The sequence below is a fragment of the Littorina saxatilis genome, linkage group LG3 (genome assembly GCF_037325665.1).
Source record: "Littorina saxatilis isolate snail1 linkage group LG3, US_GU_Lsax_2.0, whole genome shotgun sequence".
NCBI lineage: Eukaryota > Metazoa > Mollusca > Gastropoda > Littorinimorpha > Littorinidae > Littorina > Littorina saxatilis.
In genome coordinates this window covers 47350338-47374986 of record NC_090247.1, presented here as the reverse complement: position 1 = coordinate 47374986, position 24649 = coordinate 47350338, and the positions used below count along the sequence as shown (strand labels likewise).

Below are 24649 nucleotides of genomic sequence, written 5' to 3'. Positions count from 1 at the left end.
GGAAAACTGGATCACACGGGTTCACGATGGCTCAGGGGTAAGATAAACCACGCAAAAATAAATTCTTTGAAAATTGTTCGCTCTTTACGGAGGGCACCTATGATGTTCTCAATTGGTGAGTGTTTAAATGAAATGGTGTTTGTACTGTGTGTAAAAGCCTGACCGTATCTGTGATGGTTTACGGGAGGCTTACTCTGCCTTTAAATAAGGAGATAAGACCTGTCAAACACAAATTAAACTTCTTTGCAAGAAAACAAGCTAGTTATCAGCATGAAACAAAAAGTGGTCCATATAAGGCAACCTTCCCCTATATCTAAATTCATATACATCCGGCTACAGTGCAATCTTGTACAGTGCGATGTATGTAAATGTACCCACCACCTTTCACGAGTTAAAGGCACAGTAACCCTCCCGTAAACCATCACAGAGCTCCCCGAGCGTCTACATATAGTACAAGCATACTTCCATTTGAACGCTCACCAAACGGGAACATCCTGGCTGCTTTCTGTCGAGCGTGAGAAATTTTCAAAGAATTTATTTTTGTGTACTTGGCCTCAACAGCAATGGCGCCTCGTTTTGGTGCTGGACGGCTGTTATGAATACCGGAATTCACGCCCGGACAGTAAGCCTCCCCTAAACCATCACAGATACTGTCAGGCTTTTACACACAGTACAAACACCCTTCCATTTGAACGCTCACCAAACGGGAACAACCTAGGTGCCCTACGTACAGAGCGAGCAATTTTTAAAGAATTAATTTTGCAGATTGTCTCGAACACTTTTTGGACCCATCCTGAACTCAGGTCAAACATGAGTTACTTCCCTTCGGGTCTCATTCTATCGATGTAAACTGGTGATAGCCGTGAATCGATGATTATCAAAATGTTTTTGGACCGTGGTGCGTTTTTGCGCTAGACCTAACTTTTAAAATCTAAATAATAAATTGACAGCTTGCAACACAAACATTCTTTAATCATAAAAGAATTCTTTTTTCATCAAGACAAGATCAGTACAATTCGAAGTTGTGAAAGTTTGAAAAAAGAAAAGCCCGGAAGCAGGGTCACGCAAGGGTCGTAGCAGACGACGCCGGTTTATCAGTGCATATCGCCGTTCCTCTCAACAGTCAAAAGCCATCGCTAGAGTTCTTGTCAACCACAGCCGTTTGTTTCGTGCATAAAAACGTGCTATTGTAAATAGTCGCATTCAAAAAACTAACTGACGACTACATTGTGAAAAAGGGAAACTGGATCACACGGGTTCACGATGGCTCAGGGGTAAGATAAACCACGCAAAAATAAATTCTTTGAAAATTGTTCGCTCTTTACGGAGGGCACCTATGATGTTCTCAATCGGTGAGTGTTTAAATAAAAGGGTGTTTGTACTGTGTGTAAAAGCCTGACCGTATCTGTGATGGTTTACGGGAGGCTTACTGTGCCTTTAAGAGCAGGGAAAAGCATTGATTAGGAGGGATTTCACACTATACGTGGTGACATATGTGCTTCAAAATCGATTTTGCCCACGTTCCTTCAATTTTTGTACTGTGTGAGTAATGAGTAGAACATTCGGGATACGTGAAGTTAGGGGAGAGTTCCTGAGTGTGTGCGTGGATTGACACATCGACCTCGTGCAAGTGTGTTGTGGATTGCAAGGTAACGGCCGATCATTATTGCTTTTATTTGTTTGGGGGAGGGGGGGGGGGACACTTCGTTTAGTCACAATTTCATTCAACTGGTTTACTGTGAGATGTGTAAACGTGTCTACAAAGAGGATGTTCAACGCAGGTTTCTGCTTCAGAAGTGAAATTTGACAAAGTTGAAACTCGCGAGCCGTCTCCTTCTCATTTGTAAGGGTAAGTGGTATAAATAACTCTTTACGTTCACGACTTTTGTGTTTAGCCAGCCAAACAGGCAAACATGAACTGAACAAGACCAACATACACCTAAAACACAGAATCATGGACTCAGCAGACACAAACAGACAGCCGACACACAGATAATTCATGAGGCAGGCCTGTAGACAGAAAAAAACAAATCCCTCGAATATTAAAACGCATAAACGCGCACACACGTACATGCAAACGCTCTCGAACAGAGAGACATGAGACAGAACGAAGCAGACACCGCACCCACCCACAACCCACGCCATAAAACACGCCTCACACCAAAAAAAACCCTTCAAAACCCCTCCCAATAGGGACACCCACTCACAACCTTTATCGGTGATCGCTTATTAATAATTTGTGAACGTTTGTAAAGTCGCTCAGTCCTCACACTCTACAGTGGGATAAGAACTGACACACAGTACACTCCGTCCGCTGAGAGAGCAAACAGCCATTATCACCTGTCCGGAATGCCGAGCTGCACTGAGACACTCAAGTATGTACAAACATCAAAACTGGAGAAGTACATTACATTTTATTACGATATTGATTCTCCGCTATGTTTGCACTACTGTTTAGCTACATTCTTTTGAGGAAGGTGAGGTATCTTTCGCATCTTGCCAATGCAAGTTTCTACCACACGAAAAGACGAAAAATAACATTCCACAGATGATTATAATTGATATTGTTGTTGATTCCTCATCTTTCCTTCTTTATCTACCTCTTTCTTTCTCCGTGAGTAAGTCTTTTGTTTGTTTGAGAGGAGAACTTATATTTGAAAAGTTTCTGTTAAAGTACACAACCGATAGACGGGAAGATGTTTTCCTATCGACCTTCAGACATAAGGCAGACAGACAGCATGCAGACTGACAGAAAAATAGATAACACAATCAGATAGGCAAGACGGACTTTTTCTCGTAACATAATTATTACTAGCACACAGAAAATAACAGTAATATTGATAATGGGGACAGTACTCCATCCGTCGCTACCTCACCCACGACGCCTGTGTCAAGCTGGTTGTCTCCCTCATCTTCAGTCGTCTGGACTACTGCAACTCCCTTCTGGCTGGCCTCCCCGCCTCATCCATTCATGGCCTACAACGAGTCCAGAACGCTGCTGCCAGGCTGACGTTGAGGAAGACGAAGCGAGACCCTACTTCGCTCCTTGCACTGGCTCCCTGTCAACACCCGAATCTCCTACAAACTGTCCACTCTTGTCTACAAATGTCTCAACGACTCTGCTCCCGAGTACCTTCAATCCTCCCTGGACCTGTACACCCAGCCCTCCGACCGTCCCCTTCGTTCTGCTGCTGACCCACTCCGCCTTCACATCCCTCGCTCGAAACTCGCATCTGCTGGTCAGCGTGCATTTCCCTCCGCGGGCCCCTCCGTCTGGAACTCCCTGCCGCTTGAGCTTCGCCAGAGCCCCTCTCTTGACGCGTTCAAGAGTAGGTTGAAGACTCAGTTCTTCCCGTAGCTGGCTGCGACTTTCATGTTCGACGTGATGTGTTGTGCCCCAAAAGACATTCTTGTGCTGTGCTCTGTGAGAGGTGTTTTCTTTGTGTTTAATATTATTTTGTTTGGACCTTGCTATTGATGTGTACATTGTTGTTAAACAGTTGTGTGTTGTATGTTTATCAGGGTTTGCTAGTGTGTGATAGGGTTCGTGTCCGTCTGTAGATGTTAGTTTCTTTGTTAGTCCTGTGTTGACAACTCTTCGACAAGCGCTTAGAACTGTACCCACGGAATACGCGCTATATAATCTTCATATTGATTGATTGAGTACTCATGAGGCTGACTTCTAAAAAGAAGGGGAAAAGACAACCCGGCCTGGTCTGTATTGACAAGTTTGCACAGGCTGTGTTTTTATCTAGGATTACAAGAATAGAGGCGCGCGTGCCTGCGTGCGTGTGTATGCGTCACTTGGTCCCTGAGGGCGTGTAAATACTCGCGCGCGGGTACATGATTGTGTATTTAGTATTCAGACGGCACGAGTTTGTTTAACTGGTTTATTGCTTATTCGTTTGCTGTTTTAATTCTTGTTGCCATGTTTGTTTGTTTGCTTTCCCAACAAGGCAATAGATTGCACGGCAAAAAAAAGATGCAAGCCGCGGCCATCAAATATCGGCTTTCAAAGATCATTTTGGAATCGTGTGTATAACGGAGGCATTTCACTATTTAAGTATTTTAAACATTCATTGTGTGAGATGATGGTGTTGATTTTTGTTGTTGATGATTCCGCTCCTTGCGGCACAGTTGAGCATGTCAATCATTGTGACCCGTCTATTGTAAAGTAATTCATAGCACATACAAATTGTGGCTGTGTTTCAAGCGCACACAAAACACGATTGGAGCCGTGGCTGCTGGTGCCCCGGCAACTGGAATTAAGTAGTTAAAACAATGAGGCTGTTGGTGCTTGGGCAACTGGAACTAAACTGGTTAACACAACCAAGCTGTTGGTGCTCAGGCAACTGGAATTAAAGTGGTTAACACCACGAGGCTGTTGGTGCTCAGGCAACTGAAATAAAAGTGGTTAAACTGAGTTTCATGCGAAAAACGTGTGGCTGTGTTTCAAGCGCACTCAAAACGGCTGTTTCAAGCACCTCAAAACTGTGGCTGTGTTTCAAGCGCACCTAAACTGGCTGTGTTTCAAGCGCCGAAAAGTTGTGGCTGTGTCTCAAGCGCACGCAAAATGGCTGTGTTTCAAGCACATCAAAATTGTGGCTGTGTTTCAAGCGCACATAAACTGGCTGTGTTTCAAGCGCAGAAACGTTGTGGCTGTGTCTCAAGCGCACGCAAAAAGGCTGTGTTTCAAGCACATAAAACTTGTGGCTGTGTTTCAAGCACATGAAAATTGTGGCTGTGTTTCAAGCGCACATACATTGGCTGTGTTTAGAGCGCAGCAAACTGGTGGCTGTGTTTCAAGCGCACCAAAACACGATTGGAGCTGTGGCTGTTGGTGCCCAGGTAGCTGGAATTAAGTGGTTAAAACAATGAGGCTGTTGGTGCTCAGGCAACTGGAATTAAACTGGTTAACACAACCAAGCTGTTGGTGCTCAGGCAACTGAAATGAAAGTGGTTAAACTGAGTTTCATGCAGCAAAATGTGTGTCTGTGTTTCAAGCGCACTCAACATGGCTGTGTTTCAAGCACCTACAAATTGTGGCCGTGTTTCAAGCGCACATAAACTGGCTGTGTTTCAAGCGCAGGGAAGTTGTGGCTGTGTCGCAAGCGCACGCAAAATAGCTCAGCTGTGTTCCGAGCACATACAAATTGTGGCTGTGTTTCAAGCGCACACAAAACACGATTGGAGCCGTGGCTGCTGGTGCCCCGGCAACTGGAATTAAGTGGTTAAAACAATGAGGCTGTTGGTGCTCAGGCAACTGGAACTAACCTGGTTAACACAACCAAGCTGTTGGTGCTCAGGCAACTGGAATTAAGGGGTTAAAACAATGAGGCTGTTGGTGCTCAGGCAACTGGAATTAAACTGGTTAACACAACCAAGCTGTTGGTGCTCAGGCAACTGGAATTAAAGTGGTTAATGTGCGTTTTGAGCCATAGAAAACCCCTTGGCTGTGTTTCAAGCGCAGAAACGTGTGGCTGTGTATCCAGCGCACCCAAAAACATTTTAGAGAAAACATCATAATTATGCATTTCCCCCACATATATAAGTTTTTCAAGCGCATACAAGATAACTGGAATAAAAGTGGATAAAACAACAAGGCTGTTGGTGCTCGAGCAACTGGAATAAAAGTGTATCAAATAACCAAAGGGAAGTAATCGCTCAATGCATACGACATGTGTAATAGAGTAAGCGCGAGAGTTGTACGGAACCTTTTCTCCTGGCACCTGAGAGAATAACAAGCATTGAAATGAACAAGCGACTTTCGGATGGCAGCCGATGACCACTGGCTTCCGACGCCGCTAGGCGTCAACGCAACCCAAAATATCAGGTGCAGCGTGGCCCTGGCTAAAAATAGCCGCCACGCGTGTACCACCCCAGAAGTCTGCCTTCACCGTGTAACCTATCGGAAAGTAGGTCGCTGGTACACGGCCCGTCAGTGCTTCTGCGAGAGTCTGGTCACAAACACAGCGCTGGAGACTGTCTGCCTCCAGCCAAATAGGTCACGCTGTCAGCGCGGCTCGTACACGTGTACAGCGTTTGCTGGCCGCGATCAGAGCGCCTCGTACCGATTGATACATTATGTAACTGCCCTATTCAGACAAATGTACGCCGTCGGCCGCAAACAAGCCTCTTTTCTCCTCCTGAAATTGAAACTTGTCATGGCACCAAACCGTGACGTAATGCAAGTCAGCACTGTGTTCTGCCAATTTGGCGTTAATATCTGGCCCAGGCGTGATAGCGTTGCTGTATTGTGGCCGATAAGCCCCGCGATCCTCTGTAATCGGCGGTTGGACTGAAGAGAGGCAGAATGCCACAAACCACAACTTGTTTAACTTTGTAAATCCCATGGAGGAGGCCAGCGAATGCCAGCATCGTCAAGGCAAACTCCTCAGCATCCATAGGTTCTGCAAACCTGAAACCATTTCCCCCAAATTGTAAGATCACAACGTCAGGTGCAGTGCGAAAAATCTTTCGCAAGTAGTTGGATCCGGCGCCATCTTTTCCAACCAATTGCTGGAGGCGTAAGCCTCCCCTGTCCACAATGTTAACGTACATTTGGCTATCAAGTTTGAAATCAGGACGCATGCGAGGATCGCATCCCGACTCAATGCATTCCCGCAACCGTCTGCAAATGGAATGACCAAAAACATATGCTTGTAACATCGTTGTAACATCGTTAAAAACCAACAAAGAAATAAAACATTTTCACCAAATACAAAAACTTGACCTTTCAGCTCGCTGGCATCTTGCGTAGTGACGCTAAGCTAAGCTGTGTGCGGGGCACTGTCCGCCGCACAGGTCAGTTCCAACGGTCCGCTACGAGCCAATCAAAGAAAGGCGCATGCAATCACACAAACTGCCCATCGCCACGCCAGCGTTGCGAGAAGCTCTTTATTTCCACAGCTTCACGAGCGCTGCACGATTATTATTATTATTATTATTATTATTATTATTATTATTATGGGGAGCTTATATAGCGCGAACCACAACTGTGCTCTCCGCGCTTTACATATTAATTTCTGCCGTTTGAAATGGAATTTTTTACAGACAGACAGACAAACAGACATTTTTTACACACAATATATAACGCATTCACATCGACCAGCAAACTTCAAGCATATTAGGCGAACATTCACCTTTCACGGCCTATTATTCCAAGTCAAACGGGTATTTGGTGGACATTTTTATCTATGCCTATGCCAGGAAAGACCCTTTTGTCAATCGTGGGATCTTTAACGTGCACACCCCAATGTAGTGTACACGAAGGGACCTCGGTTTTTCGTCTCATCCGAAAGACTATGATTAGAATGGAGTTGACTAGATCATTATGAGGAACAAAACAGTGGAATGCACGCTACTCACGTACCCAAACTTACTGATGTTTCAGACTGTACAATGACTGGCGAGTGTCGTCACTTCCTTCTCCTCCTAACTTCGTGCCTGTGTCTTCTCCACCTCATCAATGGCGAGGACTGCCTCTTTCCTGTGCCCGACCTCCGGGCACTGTTCGGGCACACTCCGGGAACCAAGCCAAAGGAGCTGGCTAGAGTCCCTGCTGAAGACTACAAGCAGTGCATAAAACAGTGCTGTGACAAAACTGAAGGTCGTTGGGAAAAGATTGTCTTTTGATTGCACGTTTGCAGAAGCCTATCATAATAGAAGCAGCTTACTACTGTTACCAGCAGTCGATGCTACATTTGCCCTTTGACCTTTCCTTGGGAATCTCCGTTACTAAAAATAGAATACGGGATTGTGGGAAAGCTTTTCAATGGCACTCATGCACTATATTCGATTTTCAATACACGACTCAAAATCTTTGGGATAAATCAAAATGAAAAAATACAAGTATATAGAGTTAAAAAACATAAGAAAAAGTTGAAAAAAATGAGAAAAAATGTTATGCAAAAAACTTGCCAAGTATAGGACTCGAACTCGAGACCGCCGGATCTACAAACAACGTAGTGTACCAACCCGCCGCGAACCCTCTTGACCTAAACCTGTAAAAGAAAAACACATTAAACTGCAACCGCCATATCTTCCACGTGCCTGCCGGGGTTATCGAACGAGCATTTGTCGACTAGTCGGTTCACCGTTCGTATTTCAATCAATCAATCAATATGAGGCTTATATCGCGCGTATTCCGTGGGTACAGTTCTAAGCGCAGGGATTTTTTTTTGTGTGTAATTTGTACTCGTTTTCTTGTCAGTCTCATCATTAAATGTAGTCGCGGTGTTACCTTTCGGGCATTACATTTTCACCAAAGCCGAGGTTACTAAAAAATTATAATGGGAAATTCAGTCTGGGGAAATTGTCCCGCTGGAAGTACTCAATAATTATGCAACTTTTTGATTATTTCGATTCATTACATCATCCAAAACGTTTGGAATGAAGCAAAGAAATAAAATACAAGAATTACGAGTTCAGACAAAAATAAAAATCAAATTGCCGTTGAAGCGAATCGAACCCGGAACCACAAAAGTAAGGACCAGCGAATCGTTAATCGGGCACTACACGAACTGAGCTATTTTGTCGCACTGTAGTCGAGGGAGATTTTAACTTCAAATATTACACTTGAGTTCTCGAGCGTGGCGACGACTCAGTGACTCGAGTTTCCGAGTCTCTCCGTTCGTATTTGTGTACTGTTCTCCATATCTCACTGTTCGGGGCTAGTTCAGTAACTGACCCTATGCTCCCGGTCACTTCGTATAAGTTTGGAAAGCAATATCAAGTAGCGATAATTACAAGCCGCGAGACCGACATTATTGATACGAAATGCATTGACCAATCGCCGAAAGGCGCATGAAAGTATTTTCCAAAATCCTCTATCCAGGTTTCCCAATTGCTTCGTTTCCGGCCGATTTATGTGGAGCACGTGATGCGCACAAAAAATAATGGCGGTCTAGAAGTGTCGTCTGCGCAATGATCGCGGCGGCTTTCTTGACCGCCAAGGACGACCACGCACGTTGTGTGACGTCATTCGTTAGACCTCAATTCTCGATGACATACTAAGGAGTTAGTTCGGGAGAACGACGATCTATGGACGGTTTATCATATAAAGGGAAGCAAGCGGTTAAAAACGGGCGTCGATAGAGCCAATGAACAGGGATGAGAACTTCTAGTATGATAGACATCTGAAGTTTGCTATACTCTTCAGGGAATTCTCTCATAAACTCCTTCTGCTTTAGATTGTTAGCTTTTACACTTACGTGTTGAATGTTACCGACAGTCAACACACTGAAATACGGTTAAAATAACCTTACTTTTTGGTCACTTATGGCAGCCACCACAGTGCGGCCTCAAGTTTTGCAACAAGCCGAATATGATGTCATACATTTTTTTTATGGAAAAATGAAAAACAAAACTTCTGGGGATATCATATGGGAGAACTTCGCTGCAAAGTTTCATAAAGATCTGTAGAAACCTATCCCGTGTAATGTAACCATAGTGAAACTATGTATAACCCTTTCCACACTAGAATTAAAGCTGTAATGTCTCTACCCCCCCCCCCCCTCCTCCACACACACACATTTTGGCAGAAAACATACTTTTAGTCTACTACGGAGAAAAAGTAAACAAAAGTAACATAACATTTTTAAAGATAATTTCACGTCAATAAGGTGAGCTACCTTTTTCGATTTTCCTTCGAACTCTCAGGTGTAGACTACAGTCTTACGTTCGTGAAAAACAAACATTATTCCAGACCTTGGAATTAAAAGTATTTGTTTCTCCAGTAGTGCTGGCAAAGATTAAATGCAGTGACTTTTTTTACGAAACTTTAATTGATCGAATAAAAGCTTATATTTCTGCTACTATGCAGCTGTAATTTTATTGTAATCTTACTCTGACATATTGCGCCCTAAACCGCAGCATCAATTGTGTTTTCAGGACTGTGCAACTTGCTCAAGTACAAGCCTGTGCCGTACGATACAGAGGAGTTCGGGGAGCCCAACTGTGTCGTGTTGTCGTGCGATCCTATCACTGACTGCTTCGTCACGCAGGGGGACGGAGTCCAGATCTTTGCTGACTCCAAGGCCGTCCTGGAATCACTCGGCAAAGCCTCGACAAAATCAATCTCGGCGATTCCCACCCCAACGCTGAGCGAGTCTTCCAAGGAAAAGGAGACAGAGGAAGCAAGCGGAAAAGCGAGTCCTCCTAGGCCTACACCACAGCTGTCCACGTTACAAGGGAGAGAAGACTCCATGCTTGGAACAGGTATTTTAAACGCAAATGACACGGCTCCATTGGACAAGAAGGAAAATAATGTGTCAAGTAACAACACCACTCCAGTCCAAACCCCTAATATGACAGGCGGCCAAGATGGTCTGACGACAAACAGCAACAAAGGAGACACACCGGAGAAGGCACCATCAACTGGCCCCGTTGAAGCACCCTTGGAGGAAACCTCAGCGTCCAGCAAGGTGTTGACTGCGGAAGGTGTGAGTAATGCTGAACACACAGCAGTCTACAATGAGAATGAGACATCGCCTCCTGTCAGTAACAAGGGCGAGCGTGTTGCAAGCCCGGCTGATGGAAGGACCATGATGTCCACTAATGGTTCCACACCCGTGAATTCAACAGAAACAGCAGAGGCATTAGGTAATAGCAGTAAGAGCACAGCTGACGCCATGCCCGAAGCATTATCGGCTGCTCCTGATAACGTCACCACAATATTTCATCAGACGTTACCTTCGCCGATTTCAAAATCATTTCCCATCACACAGTACCCTCACAACGCAAGCAAGCAACATCCTAACACCGCAAACACTGCCAGTAACGCAACGACGCCGACTATTTCAGCTTCTCGCACTGCCCAGAATATCAACGCACCACCTTCGAAGAACACAGCGTCGGACGCAACGACCAAGTCAAAACGTTTGAACGATTCCACACCAGCGTTCCCGCACAACTCCTTGACGCCAGGTCCTCAGTCGCACCAGAGCTCACCAGCACCGTTACAAGCAGAAGGCGGGGCACACAACATGGCCCTGCCAGTCGACCAGTCTACTCACAACAATGTTTTACCGATAGTCACAGAGAGCAGCACGTCGGAAGCAGACGGTCAGACCAACACATCGTCTGCTGTAGGAGACGTGGACAGGACCGGGTCGGGAGGATGGACACCAGCGCACAACGATTCTGTCGGTTTAGCTGCTGGTTCTCGGCTAAAAGGTGCGTGGTTGCTTCTCTTCCTTTGTATAGGGTGTGTGGATCATACGTTATTGCATAAACATTTAAGGTATTCAAGCCAATTTAAATCATTGAAACAGTGGTGATCACGTAACACTACCGTTTGTATTCATCCCGTATATTCAAGGCTATACCGAGCGTAAGCCGCCGTACCGCCAAGCGATTGTTGGCTTGGGTGTGTTGGTGCTGTATAGTTTCCAACGCGCGGAGGCTATTTCATTCCGATCCAGACGTTGTGGCGGTGCGCTACCACACAGTTTTGACTGCTTCATTTCGTTTTGAATGTTTGCTCAATACAGACCGTTTTGGATGGTGATATTTCACATAATAACGCAGAACACATCAATGAACATACCAGTTTGGCTTGTCCATCCCTTTAGTCCAAAGAGGCATGTAGGGTGGGATGAAAGTGGGCGAATATGCTTGAGTGAGGACAGATCTACAGCAAATCAGTTCGTATGTTCGTGTACGTGTATATTTCTCGTTGAAAAACAACATATGTACTAGGTACAAACCTTATGCATTCCCTTATGCATGTACGTGGTTTCAATGAGACACCTTTTGTTTTGAATGGGGGACACTTGCCGTGAATTTGGCGACAACGCTTTGTTTACACCTGGCGTCAGCGCGCTCTCGGCTCTTGTATTAAGAAGGAAGTAGGGGGTGGAAGGCAGGTGGTGACGTGTGGAAGGGAGTGTTTAACTGCTCACAGACACTAGCATGTTTTTATTGTTGAAAGGCACGTAACCTATGTATGATAAACAACGATTCTGGTATGTTTATGACACACATAAAGGGGAACTCAAACAGACACTTGCATGATAAACCCACGGGTGCAACCTGGAAAATTCCAAAAACCGGCAAAAGTTGGGGTCCAGCTTTTTTAGTATTTAAAATGCCAAAAAAACACTCTCCTAAACAAAAACATCGGCAGCCGATGAAACCAAAAACCGGCTGCCGGCATGTAGCCGGCAGAGTTGCACCCATGTAAACCTGCACATACAGAATTCAACAGAGGCATACATACAGAGACAGACAGACAGACAGATGCAAATAAGCTTGATATACAGTCGCATAGTTAAAAAACAAAACAAAAAAAACCGTCTGATTATATTTTTAAAATATCTTTTGACAAATTTATCTACAGGCAACGAAACAGATACTTCCTCTGAGAGTGATGGCGTCACTTTTCCCCAAAATGCCGTGTCCACAACGGCGGTTCTGATTTCTGCTCTTGCCATTGGCTGCTTCTTCTTTTTGGTCAGTCTTGTGCTCGTTGGGAAGAGACTGTTTGACGGCTGGAAGAAACGACATTACTCCCGCATTGAGCGAGACTACCTGATTGATGGAATGTATCATGAGTAGTAAGCGGAAACTAATGTTCTCCAGGACTCTTTACGAGGAGAAGAGCGAGAATTAACATATAAAACAAAGTCAAGGCAGCCAAAGGCTTGAATAAAAACAGTATGGCTTGTTACATAGACTATTTGCCCGACTATCTGTGTCATAAATGGAGACAATTGAAACATGTTTATCCCCTGATGTATGTTGTTTCATGCGACGTGAGCATTGCGAAGGACAGAAAGCCTGCGGAATAGCTGTGTCTATATAGATTGCGAGGAAAACGAACAACACGCCTGCATGACTCACCGCTGTATCTGTCGTGTGTTAGTTGGTCCTGTCGGAACATGTCGACAATATTAAAGTGTGCTGTATACCCAAACAAACGCACGCACGCACGCACTCACAGTCACACATATACATACACTAACACACATACACAAAAACACACACACATACACACACACGGCACACACATACACACACACGGCACACCCACACACACGCATGCATGCCCGCACGCACACACACACACACGCACGCAAACACACCACACACACTTACAAACATATACACACACACACACACACACACACACACACACACACACACACTCTCTCTCTCTCTCTGAATTCTCTCCCGGAATTTGTGAGAGTCCCAATGAGTCTCAATACTTTCAAAAAACACCTTTCATTGTATTTAATATTAAATTACGAAAAATCACAGTGATGGAAGACTTCGTTTGGTTATATTTTCATTTGTCCAAAGCATCAGTGTTCATTATATCCACACAAAAACACTCAAAGCTTTAATAACACATTTATTCATGCATGTGTATTCAGCATTGTTTTCACTACGTTACATATACGACGCTTTATATTTGTGTATAATATGTAATGTGTAAATATTCATATGTTGTTGTTTTTCTCTACCTTTTTTTCTACGTTAATATCCGTGTAAATATGTGATTAGATTAGTCCCCTCTCTGGGCGAGGGCTGGTTGAAAAAAAGCTCGTTGTATTGCTTATGCCACAACCCTCGAAAAATAAAATTTGATTTGATTTGATTTGATTTCTCTTTGGGCGCTCCTTTAGATATATAAAATTGTGTTAAAATCCCTCGTTAGATTCATTACACATTCTTTGCATTGGTTCCTTTAAGCAATATGTAGAAATCTGTAGACAGAAAAAAGGTAGTTTCCTTATTAACTTTTTTAAAAACAATTTTTGTATCTGGGGGTGGTCAAATCTGATTTGATTGATACATGTGGGCGTCTAAGTGGCGCCTCAACTTTTACTGAAAGCCGAATATGACGTCAATAAAGACATATATACACATTTAAAAAAAAAAGCAAGCATTCTGAGGGTATCATTTGGAAGAATTTGTATGTAAGGTTTTATGAATATCGGTCTTGTAGTTTTCTCGGAATCGTTCTACACACACACACACACACACACACACACACACACACACACACAAACGCGCGCACACACACACACCACCCTCGTCTAGATTCCTGGTCTATGTCAAAACAACTAGTCATAACTTGAGTAAATGTAAAGGTGAACTGAGTTTTTATTTATTTTGCTTCAGATACATTTGACTTTGAGGTATAAGCGACTTTGTATAATTATAAGCGGCTCAAATATTACAAGTAAAGCGTGCGTGCGTTCTTGTGTGTGTGTGTGTGTGTGTGTGTGTGTGTGTGTGTGTGTGTGTGTGTGTGTGTGTGTGTGTGTGTGTGTGTCTGTAACGGACTTTGTCAAGCACTGATACCACACAAAGACCTTTCTCCAAATCAGTTTTAATTAATACTTCTGGTTTCATAATATATATTTATATATGTATTCAGTGAATAAAGCAATCCCCGGAAGTCCAATCCATTCATTCATAAACATACCATTGTATCATTACATAACGAATACATTCCTTCACGTGTAGACAATCATGGTAACATCCCAAGTTCAGTCCAGGCTTCAGCGTGGAATGAGAGCATCCAAACCCTTTGGCACAACATTCAACAGACCGGCCTCTTCCCATGTGTTGTCCAATTTATTCTGCTGAATTGATTTTGCAGATTAATACAGGTTTCAGTTACACAATTGATTTTACAACAACAACAACGAAATTCCCGGTGTGCAGAGGAAGCAGCCAGGATATAAATGGTTGGTATGGGTCCAAGGCATTCTGATCAGTCATCGCTAAACGGCTATCGCCAGTTATCTCTCTGACCGGACGCTACAATCCTACGCAAATATATCAAAATAAGAATACAGAGTTATCTCCCATATGTCTTTCGCGAGCACTGATCTGAATTTGAGATCAGTGTTCGCGAGACGAAAATGATTGCAGATTGGCCGACTTCGACAGTGATCTCCGTTCTGTTCTTCACAGTTATGATAAAGACATCGTTCTAAGGTCAAAACAAGTCGAAATTTTGGGACTGCTGCCGGAAGGAGACCGTAATATATGGTTTCATCACTGTCAACTGGTTACAGAAAAAATCGTCTGCTCCAGTGAGCGCCGAAACCAAACGGTTGATTATCACGTGACACTTTTGCCATATTTAGAGTTGTTTGCACAGTAAATACAGCCGCGAAAAATAGCTCGCTTGAAACTGTCTTACATATCAATTCCTTTGTAATTTAAAAATTACAAAACACCATGAAAAATCATTATCGACGATCGCGAATTTGCTTATATCAATAATACATTACAAAAAGCTTTAAAAATGTTTAAAAAAAATCGGTTTCCTTGCCAGACAAGGAAACTCAAGGCGAGAGAATGAGCCGAACTCATTTTGACCCGAGGTCAGGATGGGGTCCAAGGGTGTGGTGCTCTTGTACCGTGTGAAAGCATGGATGGAGCTGTGTTGATTTACAAGATGATTTACACGAACAGGAATGTATCTTAAAGAAATGCAATCAAAGTAACTGATCAGGCCCCGTATTCTTGAAAAAGCTGCAACTCATATACTGGCCTGTAAAACCACTTACGCTCGATAAGTCCGCTAAGTGTTATTTATGAAACGCCAGTAAGTCCTTACCGGAGTGACTCCGAGCTATAATGTTAGAGGACCCATCCCCCTCCTCTAAAGTCGCTACCTGTCAGTAACTTCACCAACACTGTCCATGTCACTTTTTTCACTCGTTATTCAAACCGTCAATTTTGAATAGATTCATGTCCCTCGTGGACACACATTGGTGTCATTTAAGCACCAATGCATTGCGGAAAAATACGACATACTGCTCGCGAAAGATTTCAACCAATGCTCGATCATACCGGCTTTGTGGCGAAAGCGTGCTAGCGTCTTCTTCAATGCATTACAGTGTCGAATATATGTCATCTGATTCCGTAGCCGAACGGTTATCGCATTCGCGTGATACGCGATTGAGTCGAGTTTAAATCGCCAGCTGGCCGTACTTTTTTACATTTAGTCAAGTTTTGACTAAATGTTTTAACGTAGAGTGGGGAATCGAGACGAGGGTCGTGGTGTATGTGCGTGCGTGCGTGCGTGTGTGTGTCTGTCTGTGTGTGTGTGTAGAGCGATTCAGACTAAACTACTGGACCGATCTTTATGAAATTTGACATGAGAGTTCCTGGGTATGAAATCCCCGAACGTTTTTTTTCATTTTTTTGATAAATGTCTTTGATGACGTCATATCCGGCTCTTCGTGAAAGTTGAGGCGGCACTGTCACGCCCTCATTTTTCAACCAAATTGGTTGAAATTTTGGTCAAGTAATCTTCGACGAAGCCCGGACTTCGGTATTGCATTTCAGCTTGGTGGCTTAAAAATTAATTAATGACTTTGGTCATTAAAAATCTGAAAATTGTAAAAAAAAATTAAAATTTATAAAACGATCCAAATTTACGTTCATCTTATTTTCCATCATTTTCTGATTCCAAAAACATATAAATATGTTATATTTGGATTAAAAACAAGCTCTGAAAATTAAATATATAAAAATTATTATCAAAATTAAATTGTCGAAATCAATTTAAAAACACTTTCATCTTATTCCTTGTCGGTTCCTGATTCCAAAAACATATAGATATGATATGTTTGGATTAAAAACACGCTCAGAAAGTTAAAACAAAGAGAGGTACAGAAAAGCGTGCTATCCTTCTTAGCGCAACTACTACCCCCCACTGCCTTTGCCATGAGCGGTGGACTGACGATGCTACGAGTATACGGTCTTGCTGAAAAATGGCATTGCGTTCAGTTTCATTCTGTGAGTTTGACAGCTACTTGACTAAATGTTGTATTTTCGCCTTACGCGACTTGTTTTACATTTGGTCAAGTTTTGACTAAAATGTTTTAACATAGAGAGGGAATCGAGACGAGATCGTGGTGTATGTGTGTCTGTGTGTGTGTGTGTGTGTGTGTGTGCGTGTGTGTGTGTAGAGCGATTGAGAGTAAACTACTGGACCGATCTATATGAAATTTGGCATGAGAGTTCCTGGGTATGATATCCCCGGAGTCTTTTTCCATTTTTTCGATAAATGTCTTTGATGACGTCATATCCGTCTTTTTGTAAAAGTTGAGGCGGCACTGCCACACCCTCATTTTTCAATCAAATTGATTGAAATTTTGGCCAAGCAATCTTCGACGAAGGCCGGACTTCGATATTGCATTTCAGCTTGGTGGCTTTAAAATTATATGATTACTTTGGTCATTAAAAATCTGAAAATTGTAATTAAAATTATTTTTTTATAAAACGGTCCAAATTTACGTTCATCTTATTCTTCATCATTGTTTGATTCCAGAAACATATAAATATGTTATATTCGGATTAAAAACAAGGTCTGAAAATTAAAAATATAAAAATTATTATCAAAAACAAATTTCCGAAATCGATTTAAAAACAATTTCATCTTATTCCTTGTCGGTTCCTGATTCCAAAAACATATAGATATGATATGTTTGGATTAAAAACACGCTCAGAAAGTTCAAACGAAGAGAGATACAGAAAAGCGTGCTATGCAGCACAGCGAAACCACTACCGCGCTGAACAGGCTCGTCAGTTTCACTCCGTTTTGCACAAGCGGCGAACTACGGTCATTGTGAAAAAAATGCAGTGCGTTCAGTTTCATTCTGTGAGTTCCACAGCTTGACTAAATGTAGTAATTTTGCCTTACGCGACTTGTTGGCTCACGTAAGTGTAGCCTATGCGATCGTAACTTTGTCTGTCTGTGCGTGCGTATGTGCGTATGTGCGTGCGTGTGTATGTCTGTGGTAGAAACTCTAACATTTGAAGACGTCACATTACATTGACGTCACATTATGACGTAAGAGGGTTAGACGTCACGCGAAGGAAGTACTGAAAGTCTCGGTCATTATTATTTTGAGCGGGCCGAGACGGCTAGTTGGCAGTCGTGTCCCTGTAAGTAGGCTACATGCAGACAGACAGATCTAGATCTAGTGTCTCGCTTTCTTGCACAGTTTCACCTATGCTCTTTCTGTGTGTGTGTGTGTGTGTGTGTGTGTGTGTGTGTGTGTGTGTGTGTGTGTGTGTGTGTGTGTGTGTGTTACTGTTTGTCGATTTCTTACGTGAGCCTTGATGGCTTCGCCTCTTGTTTTACTCTTCATGTGCAAGAGAGTACGTTGTAATATCAAAATTGATTTTATAAATTAATTTTAGGCAGGAATTAGTTTTTTTTAAATCTTTGGTTAACATGATATTAGTTTATTGATAAAGTTTGTTAATTTAAACATGTAAACATTTGATTGAAAAAAGAAAAAGACCAATGAAGAAGGATGCTCCCCGCTTTGTTTGTTTGTTTGTTTGCTTAACGCCGAGCCGACCACGAGGGGCCATATCAGGGCGGTGCTGCTTTGACATATAACGTGCGCCACACACAAGACAGAAGTCGCAGCACAGGCTTCATGTCTCACCCAGTCACATTATTCTGACACCGGACCAACCTGTCCTAGCACTAACCCCATAATGCCAGACGCCAGGCGGAGCAGCCACTAGATTGCCAATTTGAAAGTCTTAGGTATGACCCGGCCGGGGTTCGAACCCACGACCTCCCGATCACGAGGCGGACGCCTTACCACTAGGCCAACCGTACTCCCCTCTTAAATTAAAAAGGTGAGAGAGAAGGCCCAAAACAAATAACGGTAGCAGCCACCTGCATGCAACTAAGATTAAATTTTTAAAAATTTTTTTATTGTCTCACAGTGTTTTTACATTTAGTCAAGTTTTTGACTAAATGTTTTAACATAGAGGGGGAATCGAGACGAGGGTCGTGGTGTATGTGTGTGTGTGTGTGTGTCTGTCTGTGCGTGTGTGCGTGTAGAGCGATTCAAACCCAACTACTGGACCGATCTTTATGAAATTTGACATGAGAGTTTCTGGGAATGATATCCCCGGAGGTTTTTTTCTTTTTTTTCGATAAATACTTTTGATGACGTCATATCCGGCTTTTTGTAAAAGTTGAGGCGGCACTGTCACACCCTCATTTTTCAATCAAATTGATTGACATTTTTTGTAAAGCAATCTTCGACGAAGGCCGGACTTCGGTATTGCATTTCAGCTTGGTGGCTTAAAAATTAATTAATGACTTTGGTCATTAAAAATCTGAAAATTGTAATAATTTTTTTTTTATATAAAACGATCCAAATTTACGTTCATCTTATTCTACATCATTTCCTGATTCCAAAAACATATAAATATGTTATATTTGGATTAAAAACAAGCTCTGAAAATTAAAAATATAAAAATTATGATCAAAATTAAATTTCCGAAATCGATTTAAAAACAATTTCATCTTATTCCTTGTCGGTTCCTGATTCCAAAAACATATATATATGATATGTTTGGATTTAAAACACGCTCAGAAAGTTAAAACGAAGAGAGGTACAGAAAAGCGTGCTATGCAGCACAGCGAAACCACTACCGCGCTGAACAGGCTCGTCAGTTTCACTCCGTTTTGCACAAGCGGCGGACTACGGTCATTATGAAAAAATGCAGTGCGTTCAGTTTCATTCTGTGAGTTCCATCCTTGACTAAATGTAGTAATTTCGCCTTACGCGACTTGTTATTTCATTCAGTTTGTTTGAGTTGTTGCAATTGACTTTGAAACTGACACGCCGGCGAAAACGCCGGTAACGCGTGCGCAGAGAAGAGCAAGCATGGGGAATCTCCTATTCTAAAAATAACCAACACTGGTAGCTGCCGACCTTCCGCCAGATGCACATGAATACCGAGGGAAAAAAATAATTACTGGGCAGTAAAAATAAATACTGGGCGGTAGTTAAACGACATTTTGACTTTGAAGGACACAATGTTGCAGCTTTTTCAAGAATATGGGCCCAGTAAATTGTTTTCAACTATACAGCATCCGACAACCTTTGTCTCATTAGTCTCGCTTGTTTGTTGTTATGAGCGCCGTTGTATTGATTTTGATTTGCATGTTAATTCGATCATTTTAGACTCTCTTCTGAGATTGGACAACATCTTATAAGTAAAATATAAAGCACAGATAAAGCGGTTTTGGTAATATATATCTTTGATGATTGGCATTCTGAATATTCAACACGAGAAAACACTTGCGTCGATTCCTTTTTCATGCCATTTCTACAAACTGTGACGAGTGCTGAAACAATCTTTAAAATGTAGTTCCAAGAAAAACAAAAGTAGCACACAAAACTATCCTGGTAAACATATCAAAATCTATTTATATACAATAGAATACACATTTCTTGGGACATTTGCTTAAAAGGCACAAAATAAAGTTCCTTTATGATAAGCATGGTGATAGCTGTTTCACTTTCTTTTCTTTTGTAAAGTTGCTTTTCAAAGACGACAAATATGGACCACTTTTTGTTTCATGCTGATAACTAGCTTGTTTTATTGCGAAGTTGTTTCATTTTGTGCTTGGTAGTTGTTCGTGCTGTTGGCAACCGTTAGGCCTAGTTAGAGCGAATAAGCTTTGATAGACATTCAGGAAAAATCAAATACAGAAACAAATCACAACTGGTTCATATTAGGAGCATGAGCGCCTTCTATGGATCTGAAAAGAGGCCATCGTGAATCAAAAAGCCCACTATATTTAAAAAAAAAATTAAAAAAAGAAGAAGAAGATACAACTCAGTGTGCGAGTCAGACTATTTCAAATATGCATCAGATTTATTTGTTTTGGTTTGAAGATAGCATTATCTAAAGCGCACTAAGAAACTTAAGAAACGTATCGAAAACAGAGAGAGAAAAAATGAAATGATCAAATTGCAGGGAAAGAAGACTGTTTGATATATTGTTTTGAAAACTTCAGGGCTTCGGGTTATTTTCAACAAGATTCTTAATGCATGTTTTTTTCTGTTCTTCTATTTATTGCTGAAGGAGGTCCATATTAGGGAACACCCACATACTTTGAGATGTTGCTGTTATGTTTGTGCTCACACTAGAAAGACGGGGCCAACACTGCGAACATGTAACATTTACAGTCTTAGATGTCTTATAAAGCACATTTTGTATATTAACAACTGTGTATGTGGACACAAACTACTCCGTTTTAACCGTCAAGTTTGTGAACGCTGCCAGAAGTGTAAAAAAGTGAAAAGGCTTTGAGGTTTGTGCTTCCGCAATTGTTTTGACATGTGCAAGTTATTCATAGAGGCTATGTTTGGCGAATGACATTATTTGAGCTCTCTAGCACCGTCAGAAAAGGCAGTGGTGCATATTAGGAACCGGTCCATATCAGGAACTTTCCCCTAATTTGTATCTTTGTATGGATAGCGGTTGATGAAGTTACTTCTCTATTCATATTGTTTGTCTTTATCTTTCAATGCTTTAATTGCTACAACTGACGAGGAGAATCAAAATGTCCAGGAAGACCATTAAGCCGATTATGGTCATTTTGACAATGAAGGCAATTACATTATTTTCCTCAGTGTGTATGTGTGTGTGTGTGTGTGTGTGTGTGTGTGTGTGTGTGTGTGTGTGTGTGAATGTGAATGCTTGCGTGCGTGCGTGTGTGTGTGTGTGTGTGTGTGTGTGTGTGTGTGTGTGTGTGTGTGTGTGTATGTGTGTCATTCTGATAATCATCGGTCCACGCTATCGCTCATGGTCTCTCTGACTGGGTGCCTAATTACTGCGCGGAATCTATCAAAACAAGAATACAGAGTTATCTCCCAACTGAGACGAAAGTGATTGCAGATTGGCCGACTTCAACAGTGATCTCCGTTCTGTTCTTCACAGTTATGATAAAGACATCGTTCTAACTCTAAGGTTAAAACAAGTCGAAATGTTGAGACTGCTGTGGGAAGGAGACCGTGATATTGTTGCATCACTCCCAACTGGTTACGGAAAAAAGTATCGTCTGCTTCGTAGCCAAAGTTGATTATCACGTGACACTTTTGCCATATTTAGAGTTGTTTGCACAGTAAATACACCCGCGAAAGATAGCTCGCTTGAAACTGTCTTACATATCAATTCCTTTGTAATTTAAAAATTACACAACACCATGAAAAATCATTATCGACGATCGCGAATCTGCTTATATCAATAACACATTACGAAAAGCTCTAAATATGTAAAAACTCCATTTCTTACCCACAGAAAAAAACCCAGGGCATCCTGTCAGGGATAAATGAGACCCGAAGGGAAGTAACTCATTTTGACCTGAGTTCAGGATGGTGTGTGTGTGTGTGTGTGTGTGTGTGTGTGTGTGTGTGTGTGTCAGTGTGTGTGTGTGTGTAAGTGAGTGAATGTGAATGCGTGCGTGCGTGTGTATGTGTGCGTGTGTGGGGGGGGGGGGGGGTGTGAGCACTTGCGTGCGTGCCTCCGTGTGTACGTGCGTGCCTGCGTGTACATAATTATGTTTGTAAGATCCCAAACGCGGAATTAATTGTGACACTATGCGCATTTTTCTGAAGAAACATATGTGCCGATTCAGGCAAAAACGCTATCATGTCCACTCTCACATAAAATGCGTAACATCTCGGATACTTCTCCGCTGCTCCCTTCAGTCCGCATGTTTCTCGTTTAAAATTAACCTCTTCTTCTCTGATTCTGGCCGCCTGTAGAGAACTGAGCACTTCTATTTACCAAAACATGACTTCAGTACAAAAGGCACACGTGAAATTGGAAACCTTTTTGGACACTTTTCTTTCGTGAGTGGGGAAAGAGTTCTGTACCAAACATGTCATTAGGTTGAACCGGTCTTTTCTTCTGTGTCAAAACTTGTTTCCCTTGGTGTTTTTTTGTTGCACGTGTAAGCGATTCTCTGAATGCATTTCCCTACTCGATGCGTAGGATAAGGTTAACTCGTTGAGAATGTTTGACAGCCATCGTTCCTCGGTAAAAGCACAATAATCGTCATGCTCAAAAAGATGTCGTTTCTTCCTCAGTGTTGAACGCAGTCTTGGCATCCTCTTCAGTAATGTGCGGTTTCTCGGGGTCATTCTTCTCCTCTGGGTGTGCGACATTTTCGGTATGCTCACTGGACTCGCTAGCATGCTCTGGGGACGCAGGGTCAACCTCCTCTCGTCCACCATCGTCATCTCCTCGCCCTTCTCCATCACCACCTGTCACCTCAGCAGGGTGTTCTCCTTCATTTTGCGGGTTGACGTGCTCAGTGACCCGCACTCTGAACCTCACCTTCTTGGCGTAATCAGGTTCGGGCTCCTCGGGCAAGTTTTCTTCCTCTTCCTCTTCCTCCTCTTTCTTGCTTGGGCGGTGAATCATGGGAGGTGTGGAGGGTCTCATTAACATGGCCAACTTGGACACAACTCCAACGTCCTCGTCCTCTTCCTCCATATCCGGATGCCGTCCTGTGTCGACAGGTTGCAGTTCAGCGTCGTGAGAGCCATGGGTCGGCTGAAGCGTTGTGTCAAGAGACAGGTCTTCAGACGTGTCTGTGAAGGTCATGGTGTTTTCCTGCTCCTCATAGTTCCCAGTCGAGGGGTCAACAATGGCATCTGGAGGAGGGTTTGACCGGGCGTCCACGTAATCAGGCTCAGGGTCATCCAACGGAGAAAAACGCTCAGATTCAGGGCCAGTGACGTCATTGTCTGACGGGGACATAGCAGTGACGTCAATCATATCATCAGCGCCATCGTTTACGTCATCTTCTGAAGTCATCAGAACGGCGTGCAGATAGGCGGAGCCGCCACGACTGCTGGGAGAACCTCCCTCGCTCCGTCTCATTACCGGCGTGGTCTCTTTGCTGGAGTCGGAGTCCATGCCGTTCTCCCTGTCGCTCGGCACGCCGCTGTCAGCGTCCGGCAGTCTGGTTGACTCGGTTACCTCAGCCTCCCCGCCCTCGTCAAAAGCGCTTCGCGGAGTGTCAGCGGGAGAGTTTTGCTCCGATTCATCAATGAAAACAGGGTTGATGATGCCTATGCCTTCCGCAGCGTCGTCATCGGTGATCTCGATATTGGTGGTGAGCGAGGCGTCCCCGTTCTCCGCTTTGCCGAGGGCGGCTGTGTTGGCGTACAGGTCGTTGACGCCGGTCAGACGCTGGATCAGTCTCTGCTGGCGCCGGCCGCTGCAACACACCACACTCAATGTACACCTCGATGCACGTTATGTAGGGAAGATGTGTGGGAAGCAAAGCCGCAACAAGAGGAAGTGTAACAATGAATGTTTAGGAACAAACATGCCAATGAAATGCACTCAATCTGGTGTTTTTGGACAAAATTGTTTCAAGCTCTCTCTCTCTCTCTCTCTCTCTCTCTCTCTCTCTCTCTCTCTCTCTCTCTCTCTCTCTCTCTCTCTCTCTCTCTCCTCTCTCTCTCTCTTTCTCCTGGATTATATTCAAACGATGCAGTCGTAAAAAGTTTACCGGACGATGTGTTATTGATGTTATTGAGAGCGCGACACGTCTGATATGCTTGTAATGTCAGTTTGAACGGACACTCTGATTCGTGTAACTTTGTGTACATGCTCTTTCGGCTTCGGTATTTGAGTGTTCGAATACCCTTCCCCAAAGCCAGCCCCACATGCAATGGGCATATTGCCTGAGCAATTAAACCATTTTGACTTCTGAATTCTGAATTCTCTCTCTTTCTCTCTCACTTTCTCCTGGATTACATTTAAACGATGCAGTCGTGAAATGTTTACAGGAAGATGTGCTCTTGATGTTGTAATACTGATTGCGGTTAACTCC

General features: G+C 43.1%; 2 protein-coding genes across 3 annotated transcripts in view; one reads left to right on the top strand and one right to left on the bottom strand.

The window, feature by feature from the left end:
- The first annotated feature begins 1546 nt into the window (after positions 1 to 1546).
- On the top strand, positions 1547 to 13600 carry LOC138960792 (uncharacterized). 2 transcript variants are annotated; one of them, XM_070332445.1, is made up of 4 exons: positions 1547 to 1649; positions 7394 to 7609; positions 9892 to 11175; positions 12341 to 13600. In XM_070332445.1, the coding sequence occupies exons 2-4, from the start codon at positions 7402 to 7404 to the stop codon at positions 12556 to 12558; spliced, it is 1710 nt and encodes a 569-aa protein (XP_070188546.1). In that variant the 5' UTR covers positions 1547 to 1649; positions 7394 to 7401; the 3' UTR covers positions 12559 to 13600. The 2 variants fall into 2 exon arrangements, with proteins under 2 accessions (XP_070188546.1, XP_070188547.1); XM_070332446.1 differs by lacking the exon at positions 1547 to 1649 and adding an exon at positions 1702 to 1849.
- Positions 13601 to 14085: 485 nt separating this feature from the next.
- LOC138960783 (uncharacterized) overlaps positions 14086 to 24649 on the bottom strand; it is a 112495-nt gene continuing 101931 nt past the window's right edge. Inside the window, exon 21 of the mRNA XM_070332432.1 lies at positions 14086 to 24028. Coding sequence (XP_070188533.1) covers positions 22864 to 24028 — 1165 coding nt within the window. The 3' untranslated portion in view covers positions 14086 to 22863. The remainder of the gene's footprint in view (positions 24029 to 24649) is intronic.

What these genes read in the sequence shown, in the direction of transcription:
- LOC138960792 (XM_070332445.1), top strand. Translation starts at nt 7,402, where the DNA reads ATGACTGGCGAGTGTCGTCACTTCCTTCTCCTCCTAACTTCGTGCCTG. An exon ending in GTGCTGTGACAAAACTGAAG is followed by an intron (nt 7,610 to 9,891) that starts GTCGTTGGGAAA and finishes TTGTGTTTTCAG; the next exon opens with GACTGTGCAACTTGCTCAAG. An exon ending in TGCTGGTTCTCGGCTAAAAG is followed by an intron (nt 11,176 to 12,340) that starts GTGCGTGGTTGC and finishes ATTTATCTACAG; the next exon opens with GCAACGAAACAGATACTTCC.